The sequence below is a fragment of the Bombina bombina genome, chromosome 2, assembly GCF_027579735.1.
Source record: "Bombina bombina isolate aBomBom1 chromosome 2, aBomBom1.pri, whole genome shotgun sequence".
Classification (NCBI taxonomy): domain Eukaryota; kingdom Metazoa; phylum Chordata; class Amphibia; order Anura; family Bombinatoridae; genus Bombina; species Bombina bombina.
In genome coordinates this window covers 909,162,481-909,178,071 of record NC_069500.1, presented here as the reverse complement: position 1 = coordinate 909,178,071, position 15,591 = coordinate 909,162,481, and the positions used below count along the sequence as shown (strand labels likewise).

General features: G+C 40.4%; 1 protein-coding gene across 1 annotated transcript in view; it reads right to left on the bottom strand.

Annotated features, from left to right (window-relative positions):
• Positions 1–15,591, bottom strand: part of CNOT6L (CCR4-NOT transcription complex subunit 6 like) — a 334,298-nt gene that overhangs the window by 26,931 nt on the left and 291,776 nt on the right. The window contains exons 8-10 of the mRNA XM_053703299.1: positions 13,998–14,152; positions 12,578–12,729; positions 11,689–11,910 (exon numbers count right to left, since the gene is read on the bottom strand). Coding sequence (XP_053559274.1) covers positions 11,689–11,910; positions 12,578–12,729; positions 13,998–14,152 — 529 coding nt within the window. The remainder of the gene's footprint in view (positions 1–11,688; positions 11,911–12,577; positions 12,730–13,997; positions 14,153–15,591) is intronic.

The following is a 15,591-nucleotide window of genomic DNA, read 5'->3' as shown; positions in this document are numbered from 1 at the left end:
AGGTAGCAGTGGCTTTCTGCCCTCTCCTTTTACCAGAATAAACGACAAACAAAGATGATGTTTGTCTGAAATCCTTTGTTGCTTCTAAATAGAATTTTAAAGCACGGACCACATCTAGGTTGTGTAACAAACGTTCCTTCTTTGAAACTGGATTCGGACATAGAGAAGGAACAACTATTTCCTGGCTAATATTCCTGTTGGAAACTACTTTTGGAAGAAAACCAGGCTTGGTACGTAAAACTACCTTATCTGCATGGAATATCAGATAGGGAGAAGTACACTGCAAAGCAGATAATTCGGAAACTCTTCTAGCAGAAGAAATAGCAACTAAGAACAGAACTTTCCAAGATAGTAACTTAATATCTATGGAATGCAAAGGTTCAAACGGAACCCCTTGAAGAACTGAAATAACTAAGTTTAGACTCCATGGAGGAGTCATAGGTCTGTAAACAGGCTTGATTCTGACTAACGCCTGTACAAACGCTTGTACATCTGGCACGGCTGCCAGACGTTTGTGCAACAAGACAGACAGAGCAGATATCTGTCCCTTTAGAGAACTAGCTGACAGACCTTTCTCCAAACCCTCTTGGAGAAAGGAAAGAATCCTAGGAATTTTGATTTTACTCCAAGAAAAACCCTTGGATTCGCACCAACGGATATATTTGTGCCATATCTTATGGTAAATCTTCCTAGTCACAGGCTTTCTGGCTTGAACCAGAGTATCTATAACTGAATCTGAAAACCCACGCTTAGATAGAATCAAGCGTTCAATTTCCAAGCAGTCAGTTGCAGAGAGACTAGATTTGGATGTTCGAATGGACCTTGTACTAGAAGATCCTGTCTCAGAGGTGACATATTCACCAGGTGGAACCGATGACATATTCACCAGGTCTGCATACCAAGTCCTGCGTGGCCACGCAGGAGCTATTAGAATCACAGAGGCCTTCTCCTGTTTGATCCTGGCTACCAGCCTGGGAAGGAGAGGGAACGGTGGAAACACATAAGCTAGATTGAACGACCAAGGCGCCACTAATGCATCCACTAGTGTCGCCCTGGGATCCCTGGATCTGGACTCGTATCGAGGAACTTTGAAGTTCTGACGAGACGCCATCAGATCCATATCCGGAGTGCCCCATAGTCGAGTTAACTGGGCAAAGACCTCCGGGTGGAGTTCCCACTCCCCCGGATGGAAAGTCTGACGACTCAAATAATCCGCCTCCCAGTTGTCTACTCCTTTGATGTGGATTGCAGATAGGTGGCAGGAGTGATCCTCCGCCCATTTGATGATCTTGGATACCTCTGTCATCGCCAAGGAACTCTTTGTTCCCCCCTGATGATTGATGTACGCTACAGTCATGTTGTCCGACTGAAATCTTATGAATCTGGCCTTCGCTAGGTGAGGCCAGGCCAGGAGCGCATTGAATATCGCTCTCAGTTCCAAAATGTTTATCGGGAGGAGGGACTCTTCCCGAGACCATAGACCCTGAGCTTTCAGGGAGTCCCAGACCGCGCCCCAGCCTAAGAGACTGGCGTCGGTCGTGACGATGACCCACTCTGGTCTGCGGAAACTCATTCCCTGAGACAGGTGATCCTGAGTCAACCACCAGCGGAGTGAGTCTCTGGTTACCTGGTCTACTTGAATCTGGGGAGACAAGTCTGCATAATCCCCATTCCACTGTTTGAGCATGCACAGTTGCAATGGTCTTAGATGAATTCGAGCAAAAGGAACCATGTCCATTGCTGCAACCATTAGTCCTATTACCTCCATGCACTGAGCTATAGAAGGCTGAGGAATAGATTGAAGAACTTAACAAGCGTTTAGAAGCTTTAATTTTCTGACCTCTGTCAGAAAAATCTTCATTTCTACAGAATCTATTATTGTTCCCAGAAAGGGAACCCTTGTAGACGGGGACAGTGAACTCTTTTCTACGTTCACCTTCCACCCGTGAGACCTGAGAAAGGCTAATACAATGTCTGTATGAGCCCTTGATCTGGAAAGGGACGACGCTTGGATTAGGATGTCGTCTAAGTAAGGTGCCACCGCAATGCCCCTCGGTCTTAGAACCGCTAGAAGGGACCCTAGCACCTTTGTGAAAATTCTGGGAGCAGTGGCTAAACCGAACGGAAGAGCCACGAACTGGTAATGTTTGCCCAGAAAGGCGAACCTTAGGAACTGATGATGATCTTTGTGGATAGGAATATGTAGGTACGCATCCTTTAAGTCCACGGTAGTCATGTATTGACCCTCCTGGATTGTTGGTAAAATCGTTCGAATTGTTTCCATTTTGAATGATGGAACTCTGAGGAATTTGTTTAGAATTTTTAAATCCAGAATTGGCCTGAAAGTTCCCTCTTTTTTGGGAACTACAAACAGGTTTGAGTAAAACCCCAGACCTTGATCCGCTGTTGGAACTGGGTGTATCACTCCCATCTTTAATAGGTCTCCTACGCAATGTAAGAATGCCTGTCTCTTTATCTGGTCTGAAGATAAGCGAGACATGTGGAACCTTCCCCTTGGAGGAAGTTCCTTGAACTCTAGAAGATACCCCTGAGAGACTATTTCTAGTGCCCAGGGATCCGGAACATCTCTTGCCCAAGCCTGAGCAAAGAGAGAAAGTCTGCTCCCTACTAGAGCCGGTCCCGGATCGGGGGCTACCCCTTCATGCTGTCTTGGTAGCAGCAGCAGGCTTCTTGGCCTGTTTACCCTTGTTCCAGCCTTGCATTGGTTTCCATGCTGGTTTAGGCTGGGAAGCGTTACCCTCTTGTCTAGAGGCTGCAGAGTTAGGAGCCGGTCCGTTCCTGAAATTGCGAAAGGAACGAAAATTAGATTTGTTCTTAGCCTTGAAAGGCCTATCCTGTGGGAGGGCATGGCCCTTTCCCCCAGTGATGTCTGAAATATTCTCCTTCAATTCTGGCCCGAAAAGGGTCTTACCTTTGAAAGGAATATTAAGCAGTTTTGTCTTGGATGACACATCCGCCGACCAAGATTTTAGCCAAAGCGCTCTGCGTGCCACTATTGCAAAACCTGAATTTTTCGCCGCTAATTTAGCCAATTGAAAAGCGGCATCTAAAATAAAGGAATTAGCCAACTTTAGTGCGTGAATTCTGTCCATGACTTCCTCATATGGAGTCTCCTTATGGAGCGAATTTTCTAGTTCCTCGAACCAAAAAGACGCCGACGTGGTGACAGTAATAATGCACGAAATTGGTTGGACAAGGAAACCTTGCTGAACAAATATCTTTTTAAGCAATCCTTACAATTTTTTATCCATAGGATCTTTGAAAGCACAACTGTCCTCAATGGGAATAGCTGTGCGCTTGGCCAACGTAGAAACTGCCCCCTCAACCTTAGGGACTGTTTGCCATGCCTCCCTTCTGGGGTCGACAATGGGGAACATTTTCTTAAATATAGGAGGTGGGACAAAAAGGTATACCTGGCTTCTCCCACTCCTTGGTCACTATGTCCGCCACCCTCTTGGGTATCGGAAAGGCATCAGCGTGCACAGGGACCTCTAGGAATTTGTCGATTTTGCACAATTTCTCTGGAATCACCAAAGATTCACAATCATCAAGAGCAGTTAGCACCTCCTTAAGCAGGGCGCGGAGATGTTCTAACTTAAATGCCATGATATCAGGTTCTGCCTGCTGAGAAACATTTCCTGAATCAGAAATTTCTCCCTCAGACAGACCCTCCCTCACTGCCAATTCAGACTGGTGTGAGGGTATAACAGATAAATTATCGTCAGCGCCCACTTGCTCATCCTCTGTATTTAAAACTGAGCAATCACGCTTTCTGGGAAATGCTGGCAGTTTGGGTAAAAGATTTGCTATAGAATTATCTATTACTGCAGTTAATTGCTGCATAGTAACAAGCATTGGCGCGCTAGATGTACTAGGTATCGCCTGCACGGGCAAAACTGGTGTTGACACAGGAGAGGATGATGAACTATCCCCACTACCTTCATTTGAAGAATCATCTTGGGTAACCTTATTAAATGTGACAGTACTGTCCTTACTTTGTTTGGACGCCATGGCACAATTTGAACATACATTTAAAGGGGGAACCACCTTGGCCTCCATACACACAGAACATATGCTATCTGAAGGTATAGACATGTTAGACTTTGGCAGGCTATTAATGCAATAAAACCGTTTTTAAACAAAACCGTTACTGTCTCTTTAAATAATAAAAAGCACACTTTATTTCTGAATGTTTGAAAAACTATGAAGGAAACATCCGATCTTTACAAAATTTGCACCCTAGTGTCTTAATGCTTTGAAAGTATTGCACACCAAATTTCAAGTCTCTAACCCCTTAAATGAGCAAACCGGAGCCAATTGTTCAATTTACCAGTTTAACCCACTACAGTCCCTGCCACAGCCTTTGCTGCAGCTTTTACCTTCCTTGGGGGTTATTCACCACAGAAATAAGCCTTCTTGAAATCGTTTTTATGGCCACAGGACCCTCTCACATGAAGCTGCATGCACTGCTTCTAGAAGTAACTGCGCAATTGAGGCGCGAAAATGAGGCCTCCTCCCTCTGCATACCAGAGTGAAGGGGCCTTCCTGACTAGATTAGGTGTCTAAACAACTGCCAGGCGTAATAAAAACGTTCCCAAAGTGTTTGAAAGTCACAAAACACTCCCAAAGTCATATAAATATTATATAAATCAATCGATTTAGCCCACACTAGTGTCAACCAGTATAGAGCCCATTTAAAAGCCTTCATTCTGTTATGAGTCTAAGAAAATGGCTTACCGATCCCATAAGGGAAAATGACAGTCTTCTAGCATTACTATGTCTTGTTAGAAAAGAGACTAGTCATACCTGCAGCAGAAAAGTCTGCAAACTGTTCCCCCCAACTGAAGTTCTCTGGTTTCAACAGTCCTGCGTGGGAACAGCAATGGATTTTAGTTACTGTTGCTAAAATCATACTCCTCTTTTAACAGAACTCTTCATCACTTTCTGTTGTAGAGTAAATAGTACAAACCGGCACTATTTTAAAATAACAAACTCTTGATAGAAGAAATAAAACTACAACTAACACCACATACTCTTTACCATCCCCGTGGAGATGCTACTTGTTCAGAGCGGCAAAGAGAATGACTGGGGGGCGGAGCCAGAAGGGGAGCTATATGGACAGCTTTTGCTGTGCTCTCTTTGCCATTTCCTGTTAGGGAAGAGAATATTCCCACAAGTAAGGATGAAGCCGTGGACCGGACACACCAATGTAGGAGAAATATAAGCAGGTTGATAACACCAAGGAAGTGTCAACGAATCCACTGCTTCTGCCTGAGGATCCCTGGACATGGACAGGTACCTGGGAAGTTTCTTGTTTAGATGAAAAGCCATCAGATCTATTTCTGGAAGACCCCACATCTGAACAACTTGAGAAAACACATCCGGATAGAGAGACCACTGCCCCGGATGTAAAGTCTGGCAGCTGAGATAATCCACCTCCCAATTGTCTATACCTGGGATATGAACCACAGAAATTAGACAGGAGCTGGATTCCGCCCAAGCAAGTATCCAAGATACTTTTTTCATAGCTTGGGGACTGTGAGTCCCACCCTGATGATTGACATATGCCACAGTTGTGATATTGTCTGTCTGAAAACAAATGAACGGTTCTTTCAACAAAGGCCAAATCTGAAGTGCCCTGAAAATCGCACGGAGTACCAAAATATTGATTGGTAATCTCGCCTCTTGAGATCCCAAACCCCTTGTGCTGTCAGAGCTCCCCAAACAGCTCCCCAACCTGAAAGACTCGCATTTGTTGTGATCACAGTCCAGGTTGGCCGAACAAAAGAAGCCCCTTGAACTATATGATGGTGATCTAACCACCAAGTCAGAGATAGTCTAACATTGGGATTTAAGGATATTAATTGTGATATCTTTGTATAATCCCTGCATCATTGGTTCGGCATACAAAGCTGAAGAGGTCTCATGTGAAAACGAGCAAAGGGGATTGCGTCCGATGCTGTAGTCATGAGACCTAAAACTTCCATGCACATAGCTACTGAAGGGAATGACTGAGACTGAAGGTTCCGACATGCTGCAACCAATTTTAAACGTCTCTTTTCTGTTAGAGACAGAGTCATGGACACTGAATCTATCTGGAAGCCTAAAAAGGTAACCCTTGTCTGAGAAATCAAGGAACTCTTTGGTAAATTGATCTTCCAACCATGTTTTCGAAGAAACAACACTAGTTGATTTGTGTGAGATTCTGCAGAACGTAAAGACTGAGCTAGTACCAAAATATCGTCCAAATAAGGAAACACTGCAATACCCCGCTCTCTGATTACAGAGAGAAGGCACTGAGAACCTTTGAAAAGATTCTTGGAGCTGTCGCCAGGCCAAAAGGAAGAGCAACAAATTGGTAAAGCTTGTCTAGAAAAGAGAATCTCAGAAACTGATAATGATCTGGATGAATCTGAATATGAAGGTATGCATCCTGCAAGTCTATTGTGGACAAATAATGTCCTTGCTGAACAAAAGGCAGAATAGTCCTTATAGTCACCATTTTGAAAGTTGGTACTCATACATAACTATTCAAAATTTTCAGATCCAGAACTGGTCTGAATGAATTTTCTTTCTTTGGGACAATGAATAGATTTGAATAAAACCCCAGACCCTGTTCCTGAAACGAAACTGGCATGATTACCCCTGACAACTCCAGGTCTGGAACACACTTCAGAAAAGCCTGAGCCTTTACTGGATTTGCTGGGATGCGTGAGAGAAAAAATCTTCTCACAGGAGGTCTTACTCTGAATCCTATCCGGTACCCCTGAGAGACAATACTCAGAATCCATTGATTTTGGACAGAATCTATCCAAACATCCTGGAAAAATCTTAATCTGCCCCCTACCAGCTGAGCTGGAATGAGGGCCGCACGTTCATGCAGACTTGGGGGCTGGCTTTGGTTTCTTAAATGGCTTAGATTTATTCCAATTTAAAGAAAGTTTCCAATAGGAAACAGATTCCTTGGGGGAAGGATTGGGTTTTTGTTCCTTATTCTGTCGAAAGGAACTAAAACGGTTAGAAGCTTTAGATATACCCTTAGGTCTTTTATCCTGAGGCAAAAAAAACTCCCTTCCCCCCCAGTGACAGTTGAAATAATCAAATCCAACTGAGAACCAAATAAATTATTACCTTGGAAAGAAAGAGATAGCAATCTGGACTTATAAGTTATGTCAGCATTCCAAGATTTAAGCCACAAAACTCTTCTAGCTAAAATAGCTAAAGACAGATTTAACATCAATTTTGATGATATCAAAAATGGCATCACAAATAAAATGATTAGCATGTTGCAACAAGCTAACAATGCTAGACAAATCAGAATCCAATTCTTGCTGCGCTAAATTTTCCAACCAAAATGTTGATGCAGCTGCAACATCAGCCAATGAAATTGCAGGCCTGAGAAGATGACCCGAATATAAATAGGCTTTCCTTAGATAAGATTCAAGTTTCCTATCTAAAGGATCTTTAAAAGAAGTACCATCTTCCATAGGAATAGTAGTACGTTTAGCAAGAGTTGAGATAGCCCCATCAACTTCGGGGACCTTTTCCCAAAACTCCATTGTAATTGTTGTCAACGGATACAATTTTTTTAAACATTGAAGGAATTAAAGTACCACCAAGCCTATTCCATTCCTTAGAAATCATATCAGAAATATCATCAGGAACTGGAAAAACCTCTGGAATAACCACAGAAGGATTATAAACATAATTTAAACGTCTACTAGTTTTAATATCAAGAGGACTAGTCTCCTCAATATCCAATGTAATCAACACTTCTTTTAACAAAGAACGAATATACTCCATTTTAAATAAATAAGTAGATTTGTCAGTGTCAATATCTGAGGAACGATCTTCTGAATCAGAAAGATCCTCATCAGAGGAGGAAAATTCAGTATGTTGTTGGTCATTTGAAATTTCATCAACCTTATGAGAAGTTTTAAAAGACCTTTTACGTTAATTAGAAGGCGGGATGGCAGACAAAGCCTTCTGAATAGAATCAGCAACAAATTCTTTAAAAATTAACAGGTATATCTTGTACATAAGATGTTGAAGGAACAGCAACAGGCAATGTAGTATTACTGATTGACACATTAACTGCATGTAAAATTTTATCATGACAACTATTACAAACCACAGTCGGAGATATAATCTCCACAAGTATACAACAAATGCACTTGGCCTTGGTAGAACTGTTATCAGGCAGCAGGGTTCCAACAGATACTTCTGAGACAGGATCAGATTGAGACATCTTGCAAAATGTAAGAGAAAAAACAACATATAAAGCAAAATTATCAATTTCCTTATATGGCAGTTTCAGGAATGGGAAAAAAAATGCAAACAGCATAGCCCTCTGACATAGAAAAAAGGCAAGAGGCATATAGGAATGGGGCTTTAAATAATAAAATTATTTGGCACCAAGTATGACGCACAACGTAACTGAAATTTTTTTGCCGCTAACATCCGGTAAGGACACACTCGCGTCACTAATGACGCAACCTTGTGCGAGGAACTCGGCGTCAACTAAGACGCCGGAAATGACGAATTTGTGTCATCGGACGTACCTTCGCGCCAAAAATGACGCAATAAACTTTGGCATTTTGCTCACTCAAAAAAGACTAAACCCCAGGTAAGAAAAATATTTCCTAAATATGTTTTTCCCCAAATATGAAACTGACAGTCTGCAAAAGGAAATACATAAACCGGACTCATAACAAATATAAGTACAATACTTATATTTAGAACTTTATATTAATGCATAAAGTGCCAAATCATAGCCAAGGTGCCTTAAGTAATAAAAACATACTTACCAAAAGACACCCATCCACATATAGCAGATAGCCAAACCAGTACTGAAACGGTTATCAGTAGAGGTAATGGAATATGAGAGTATATCGTCGATCTGAAAAGGGAGATAGGAGATGAATCTCTACGACCGATAACAGAGAACCTATGAAATAGATCTCCCGTGAGGAAAACTATTGCATTCAATAGGTGATACTCCCTTCACATCCCTCTGACATTCACTGTACTCTGAGAGGAATTGGGCTTCAAAATGCTGAGAAGCGCATATCAACGTAGAAATCTTAGCACAAACTTACTTCACCACCTCCATAGGAGGCAAAGTTTTTAAAACTGAATTGTGGGTGTGGTGAGGGGTGTATTTATAGGCATTTTGAAGTTTGGGAAACTTTGCCCCTCCTGGTAGGATTGTATATCCCATACGTCACTAGCTCATGGACTCTTGCCATTAACATGAAAGAAAAATCCAGCCCATTTTTGTTTTAGCACCTGGGAAGCGCTTGCCGATTGGTGGCTAAAATTAGGAGTAAATTAGAAAGTTGCTTCAAATTGCATGCTCTATTTGAATCATGAAAGACAAAATCTGGGTTTAATATCCCTTTAATGCAAGTCATATTTAATGGTCCCTTAAATTTACTCAAAGTGGATTACTTGGTACAAACAAGTTCAGTTTAAAATTCACATGCTCATGCGTCAATTATATATTTGTAGTACAAAGCTTTTTTTTTATGAATGCTCATTGGTGGATAGGAAGCACCTTTAAAGGGACATAATACTCATATGCTAAATCACTTGAAACTGATGCAGTATAACTGTAAAAAGCTGACAGGAAAATATCACCTGAGCATCTCTATGTAAAAAAGGAAGATATTTTACCTCACAATTTCCTCAGCTCAGCAGAGTAAGTTCTGTGTAAAAAGTTATACTCAGCTGCTCCCAGCTGCAGGTAAAAAAATGAAAAAAAAAATGAAAGAAATGAACAGCAGCCAATCAGCATCAGCAGTGCTGAGGTCATGAACTCTTACTGTGATCTCATGAGATTTGACTGAACTCTCATGAGATTTCTTAGTAAGCTTCCTTTACCCGATTGGTGAAATAATTTTAGAGTGCACGATGCTAGTCCCTTCAGATGTCCCAGGACAAACACACTAAAATGCTGCTTAGAAATCCTTTACAATGGGAGGTGGCTACCGAGGAACTTTTGAGGTAAAATATCTTTCTTTTTTACATAGAGATGTTCAAGTGATATTTTCTAATCAGCTTTTTACAGCTATGCTGCATCACTTTCAAGTGTTTAAACATTTGGGTATTATGGCCCTTTAAGTCAATCAAAGCACAACTGATACTTTCATATTGGTTTTAAACCATTTTACTTTATATTTTCTCAGCAAATAAAAAAGGGGTTTGTTTAAATGCTTGTTTCGGATGACAGACATTTAAGTATAATATACAATTAACAAAATCATTAAAGTTGTGCACCGTTACTGAAATAACTTTTTTTTTGTTCTATTACAGTACCATTATAGGGGCATTCAGTACTAAATGCAAGAAAAACAGAATTTATGCTTACCTGATAAATTACTTTCTCCAACGGTGTGTCCGGTCCACGGCGTCATCCTTACTTGTGGGATATTCTCTTCCCCAACAGGAAATGGCAAAGAGTCCCAGCAAAGCTGGCCATATAGTCCCTCCTAGGCTCCGCCCACCCCAGTCATTCGACCGACGGACAGGAGGAAATATATATAGGAGAAACCATATGGTACCGTGGTGACTGTAGTTAGAGAAAATAATTCATCAGACCTGATTAAAAAAACAGGGCGGGCCGTGGACCGGACACACCGTTGGAGAAAGTAATTTATCAGGTAAGCATAAATTCTGTTTTCTCCAACATTGGTGTGTCCGGTCCACGGCGTCATCCTTACTTGTGGGAACCAATACCAAAGCTTTAGGACACGGATGAAGGGAGGGAGCAAATCAGGTTACCTAAACGGAAGGCACCACAGCTTGCAAAACCTTTCTCCCAAAAATAGCCTCCGAAGAAGCAAAAGTATCAAATTTGTAAAATTTAGCAAAAGTGTGCAGTGAAGACCAAGTCGCTGTCTTACATATCTGGTCAACAGAAGCCTCGTTCTTGAAGGCCCATGTGGAAGCCACAGCCCTAGTGGAGTGAGCCGTGATTCTTTCAGGAGGCTGCCGTCCGGCAGTCTCGTAAGCCAATCGGATAATGCTTTTAAGCCAAAAGGAAAGAGAGGTAGAAGTCGCTTTTTGACCTCTCCTTTTACCAGAATAAACGACAAACAAGGAAGATGTTTGTCTGAAATCTTTAGTAGCCTCTAAATAGAACTTTAGAGCACGGACAACGTCCAAATTGTGTAACAAACGTTCCTTCTTTGAAACTTGATAGAAGAATAAAAACTACATTAAAACACCAAAAAACTCTTAACCATCTCCGTGGAGATGTTGCCTGTGCAACGGCAAAGAGAATGACTGGGGTGGGCGGAGCCTAGGAGGGACTATATGGCCAGCTTTGCTGGGACTCTTTGCCATTTCCTGTTGGGGAAGAGAATATCCCGCAAGTAAGGATGACGCCGTGGACCGGACACACCAATGTTGGAGAAAAATTATGTATTCAAAACAAAGATTAGAGCTCCAGAATAATATGCACCATCAGCGAATCAGATTCATGTATACAAAGAATGTTTGCACATGCTCAGTAGTAGCTGGTGCCTCAAAATGTGTGTATATAAAAACAGTGTACAATTTGATAAAGGATTTTTTTTTTTTTTTGCAGGCTGTATCTGTATCATGAAAGTTTTATTTGACTTTAGTGTCCCTTTATTAGCTTGGATTTGCACACAAAATATTTACCTGAATCCGGTAAGGAGTTCAGATCAGCACACAACACAAAAGGGATGGAATTTGGATCAGCAGTGGGGCTCCCAGGTCTGCTTGCAGCTTTCTCAATTATACTTTTCAGTTCAGAAACAAACATCATAGTCTGAATAAGCTTTACATCTGAAAACTCAGGGTCCCAATGCATGTGGGCATTTGCTACCATGAGCAGCTGTTTCTCTGATGAGTGTTTCAAACCTAAATTCAAGCACAAAAGAAAGAAAAATATTAAATTAAAATACAGTATTTTCAAGAAAAGCACAAAATTAGAGCAAAGCAAAAGTATAATTTAAAAAGACAAAAATAGTTTTATTACTGGGATTTAAAAGAATTAGGGACATATAAAAACTACTATGACTATGGTAACAAACTTCAAGTTTTTGCGCTTTTTATGATGTTATTGCACCATCTTGTGGATATCAACAGAATTACATTTAAGTGAACATGTGAATTTATGTATGTATGTCTATTGTGCACACAGTGTATGTGCAATAAAGAGAGAGAATTCAAACAACCCAACATAAAGCTAATGATCATCTGTTTTTAACTCACGATATACAGGCAATTATATTAACTTCACAAACGCTACAATACCATTTAGTCTGCTCCTGTAAACATTTTTGGCTATAAAGAAACTACTTACAGAAAATGTGAGGTTAATGTGAATGTGAAGGAATCAAGCTTTATTTTGATTTCTCTAGATTTCAATAAATCACACTTTAAAAAAAAGATATTAACCTGCTGGGTAGAACTACAGTGGCAAGATTACACTTACCATGCTATTTCTTTCTTTTTGAATGCAAACTCTAGAATTCTAAATGTGTGTTCTGAAGTTGGTTATAATATAGAAACGAAACATGCTCACCTTGTGCAGAGAGATCTTTATGGACCTCCAACAACACTGTAACACCAATGTTGTCCTTAGTCATTACTCTGTTTAGCATGGCTTCTGACCCCTCTGAATTTGCCATGGCTACTTGGTTAAACTCCACTGTGTGCTTTTGCAGCAGGCTGAATCTATAAGAAGTATAAAAGTGTTAGAAAAATGCATTAGATCAAAATCCAGACTCAGTAGTGAAGCCTCAATTTTAAAACACATACTCAGAACCGCTACACTAGTGACAACTGATAAAATCTGTGCTTATCTGTTTTTTAGTATCTCAAGCAGAAGAAGAAATAAAATCACAGCTATAAGATATGTAATTGAACAGATAATAACATAAAATATGCAGTTAGGTGTAGTACAAAAAAAAGAAAAAAAGTAAAAAAAAAACCTTTAATTTCTTACTCCTACCCTTTTTAATATTTATTACTCTGAAATAGTGGGTTTTGCCTAAACCAGCTACACATCTGTCACTAATTAGATTTGAAGGTAAAAAGAGAAGGAACTTCAAAACAATGAAAGTTTTGCTAAAACTAGACAAGTGTAGACTGGCTCTTCCAAATAAGGCAAAGAGTGGAGCAAGTTTGGCTATTAAAAAACTGCTGCAGCAAACAAGGTGTCAAACTATTCTGGAAACATTCACACTCTGCTGATTTTCAACAACATTTCTTAAGAGGGACACAAATTAATTTTAGAATTTGCGAGAGAGAGGGCCTTTTAAAATGTATGACTCTTTAAAAGGGACAGTAAACATAGGTATTAATGTTATATAATTCTGCACTGTGTGAATTAGGTACCATTAGGCTAGAGGTGCCTGTAAAAAAAGAGAAATAAAAGATTTTTAACGCCCTAAAAGTTTGACTTAATTACTAAATTTTGCATAATGTGCTGAGGTCAAGGATTGCTTTGCTATGATCATGAGATTTCACAGTAAAGTAACAAATTGAATAGGAAAATAACATAACATGACTGTGCCTGCACATGCCAGATGCACACTCCCTTGCAAGTCCTGAGACTAGCAATCTTTACAGTGGGGTGTGAATACTTAGGAAATTGAGGTAAACATCCTCCTTTTTTACTTAGAGATGTTCAGGTGATATTTTCAAGTCAACTTTTTACAGCTATGCTGCATCAGTTTCAAATGCTTCAACATTTGGGTGTCATGTCCCTTTCTATATCATTTTTGATTCTTACATTATATACATTAACACAATGTGCTTGTATGTTTCCTCCTGAAGCAGACTAAAAAGGACTTTTGTTTAATGGAGTGAAAGTAGCGCACTAAAACCTGCAGAATCTATATGCTGAGGAATGGCAGCATTTCACTATTAAATTGGAAAACAAAGCGCAAAAAAAAAATAAAAAAAATCAAACTAAAAACCACTCAATTTTTTCCACGTACTTATCTGTTCTGAAGAATATTGCACAGCCATCTACGTGCTTTCTTTCTTGCTCGGACATGATTTTGGCACGTGACTTTGGAGAAAAGAAGCCATCATATCCACGTTCCTTTAATGCTGGCAGAAAGAGGGCGTAGTATTGCTCGGTTTCAACTTCCTAAAGATGTAAAGCATAGGGACAGATAAATAAAACTGTATCCATGGGAGTAAGACAAACTAAAACCATGCTCAAAAAATTGACACTGAGCTGGGTTCAAAAATGGCTTCTACATAACTCTATATAAACATGTATTCTATGGTGCCCTCCCCTACAGAACACAGATTAAGGATACAGTCTATAAAAATGTATCAATCAGAATGGAATTATAATCTTAATGTGGTTTAATTTAAGACTATGTAGAAAGGCATGACGCTACATATGCATTAAGCTAAGGAGGCAAGCCTGTTGGGAACACCACTCCTGGCCAGCAGGAGGCGGCAAAAAGCATCACAGCAAGCTATTAAGTATCACTTACCTTCATCCTGTTTTCTTTCCTAAGATATGGTGAGTCCACAGCATCATGAATTACTGTTGGGAATCAATACCCAAACTAGAGGACACATGAATAGGGAGTGACCAGACAGGCAGGCCTAAACAGAAGGCACCACCACTTGAATAACCTTTCTCCCAAAAGAAGCCTCAGCCGAGGCAAAAGAATCAAATTTGAAAAATTTGAAAAAGTACGCAAGGAAGACCAAGTTGCAGCCTTACAAAACCAATCAACAGAAGTTTCATCTATGAAAAACCAAGAAGAAGAGACGGCCCTCGTGTAATGGGCCATAACTCTCTCAGAAGAGTGCAGCCCCGCAGTCTGAAAAACAAACAAAAATTTCTCAACCAGAGAAAAGAGAAGTAGCAGTAGCTTTCTAATACAGAGAAAACATAAAACAGAAGAAAAAAATACGCACAACATCCAAACTGTGCACACACGTTCCTCAACATATAAGAATGAGGACACAGAGAGGGAACAACACATTCCCAAACAAAATTTCCACTTAGGCCAAATAACCGCCTTATCCTAAATAAGATAAAGCAGATCACAGCAAAGCTGAGAATACCTAAACTCTCCGAGCAGAAGATATAGCAAAAATGGAAAACGTCCAAGATAAAAATATTTCAAATCTATGGAATGCCATGGCTCAAACTGAGCCTGCTGCAAAACCTTAAAACCAAGGTTAAAACTCCAAGAGGAGCAACAGACTTAAACACAGACATGATACTAACCAGGGTCTGAAAAAAAGATTACACATCTAGCACATCCACCAGACAGTGTAAAAAAAGGATAACACAGAAATCCTTCAGATAACTGACTGACAAACCGTCCTCCAGAACTTCCCGGAGAAAGGGCAAAACCCCTAGGAATCCTAACCCTACTTCCAAGAGTAGCCCTGGGATTCACACCAATCAGGGAATTTACGCCATACCTTATGGTAAAAATTACCAGTAATAGGCTTGGGAGCCTGAATCATGGTCTCAATGACCGATTCAGAAAAACCACGCTTAGACAGAACTAAGCATTCAATCTCCAAGCAGAAAGCTTCAGAGAAAACAAAAGT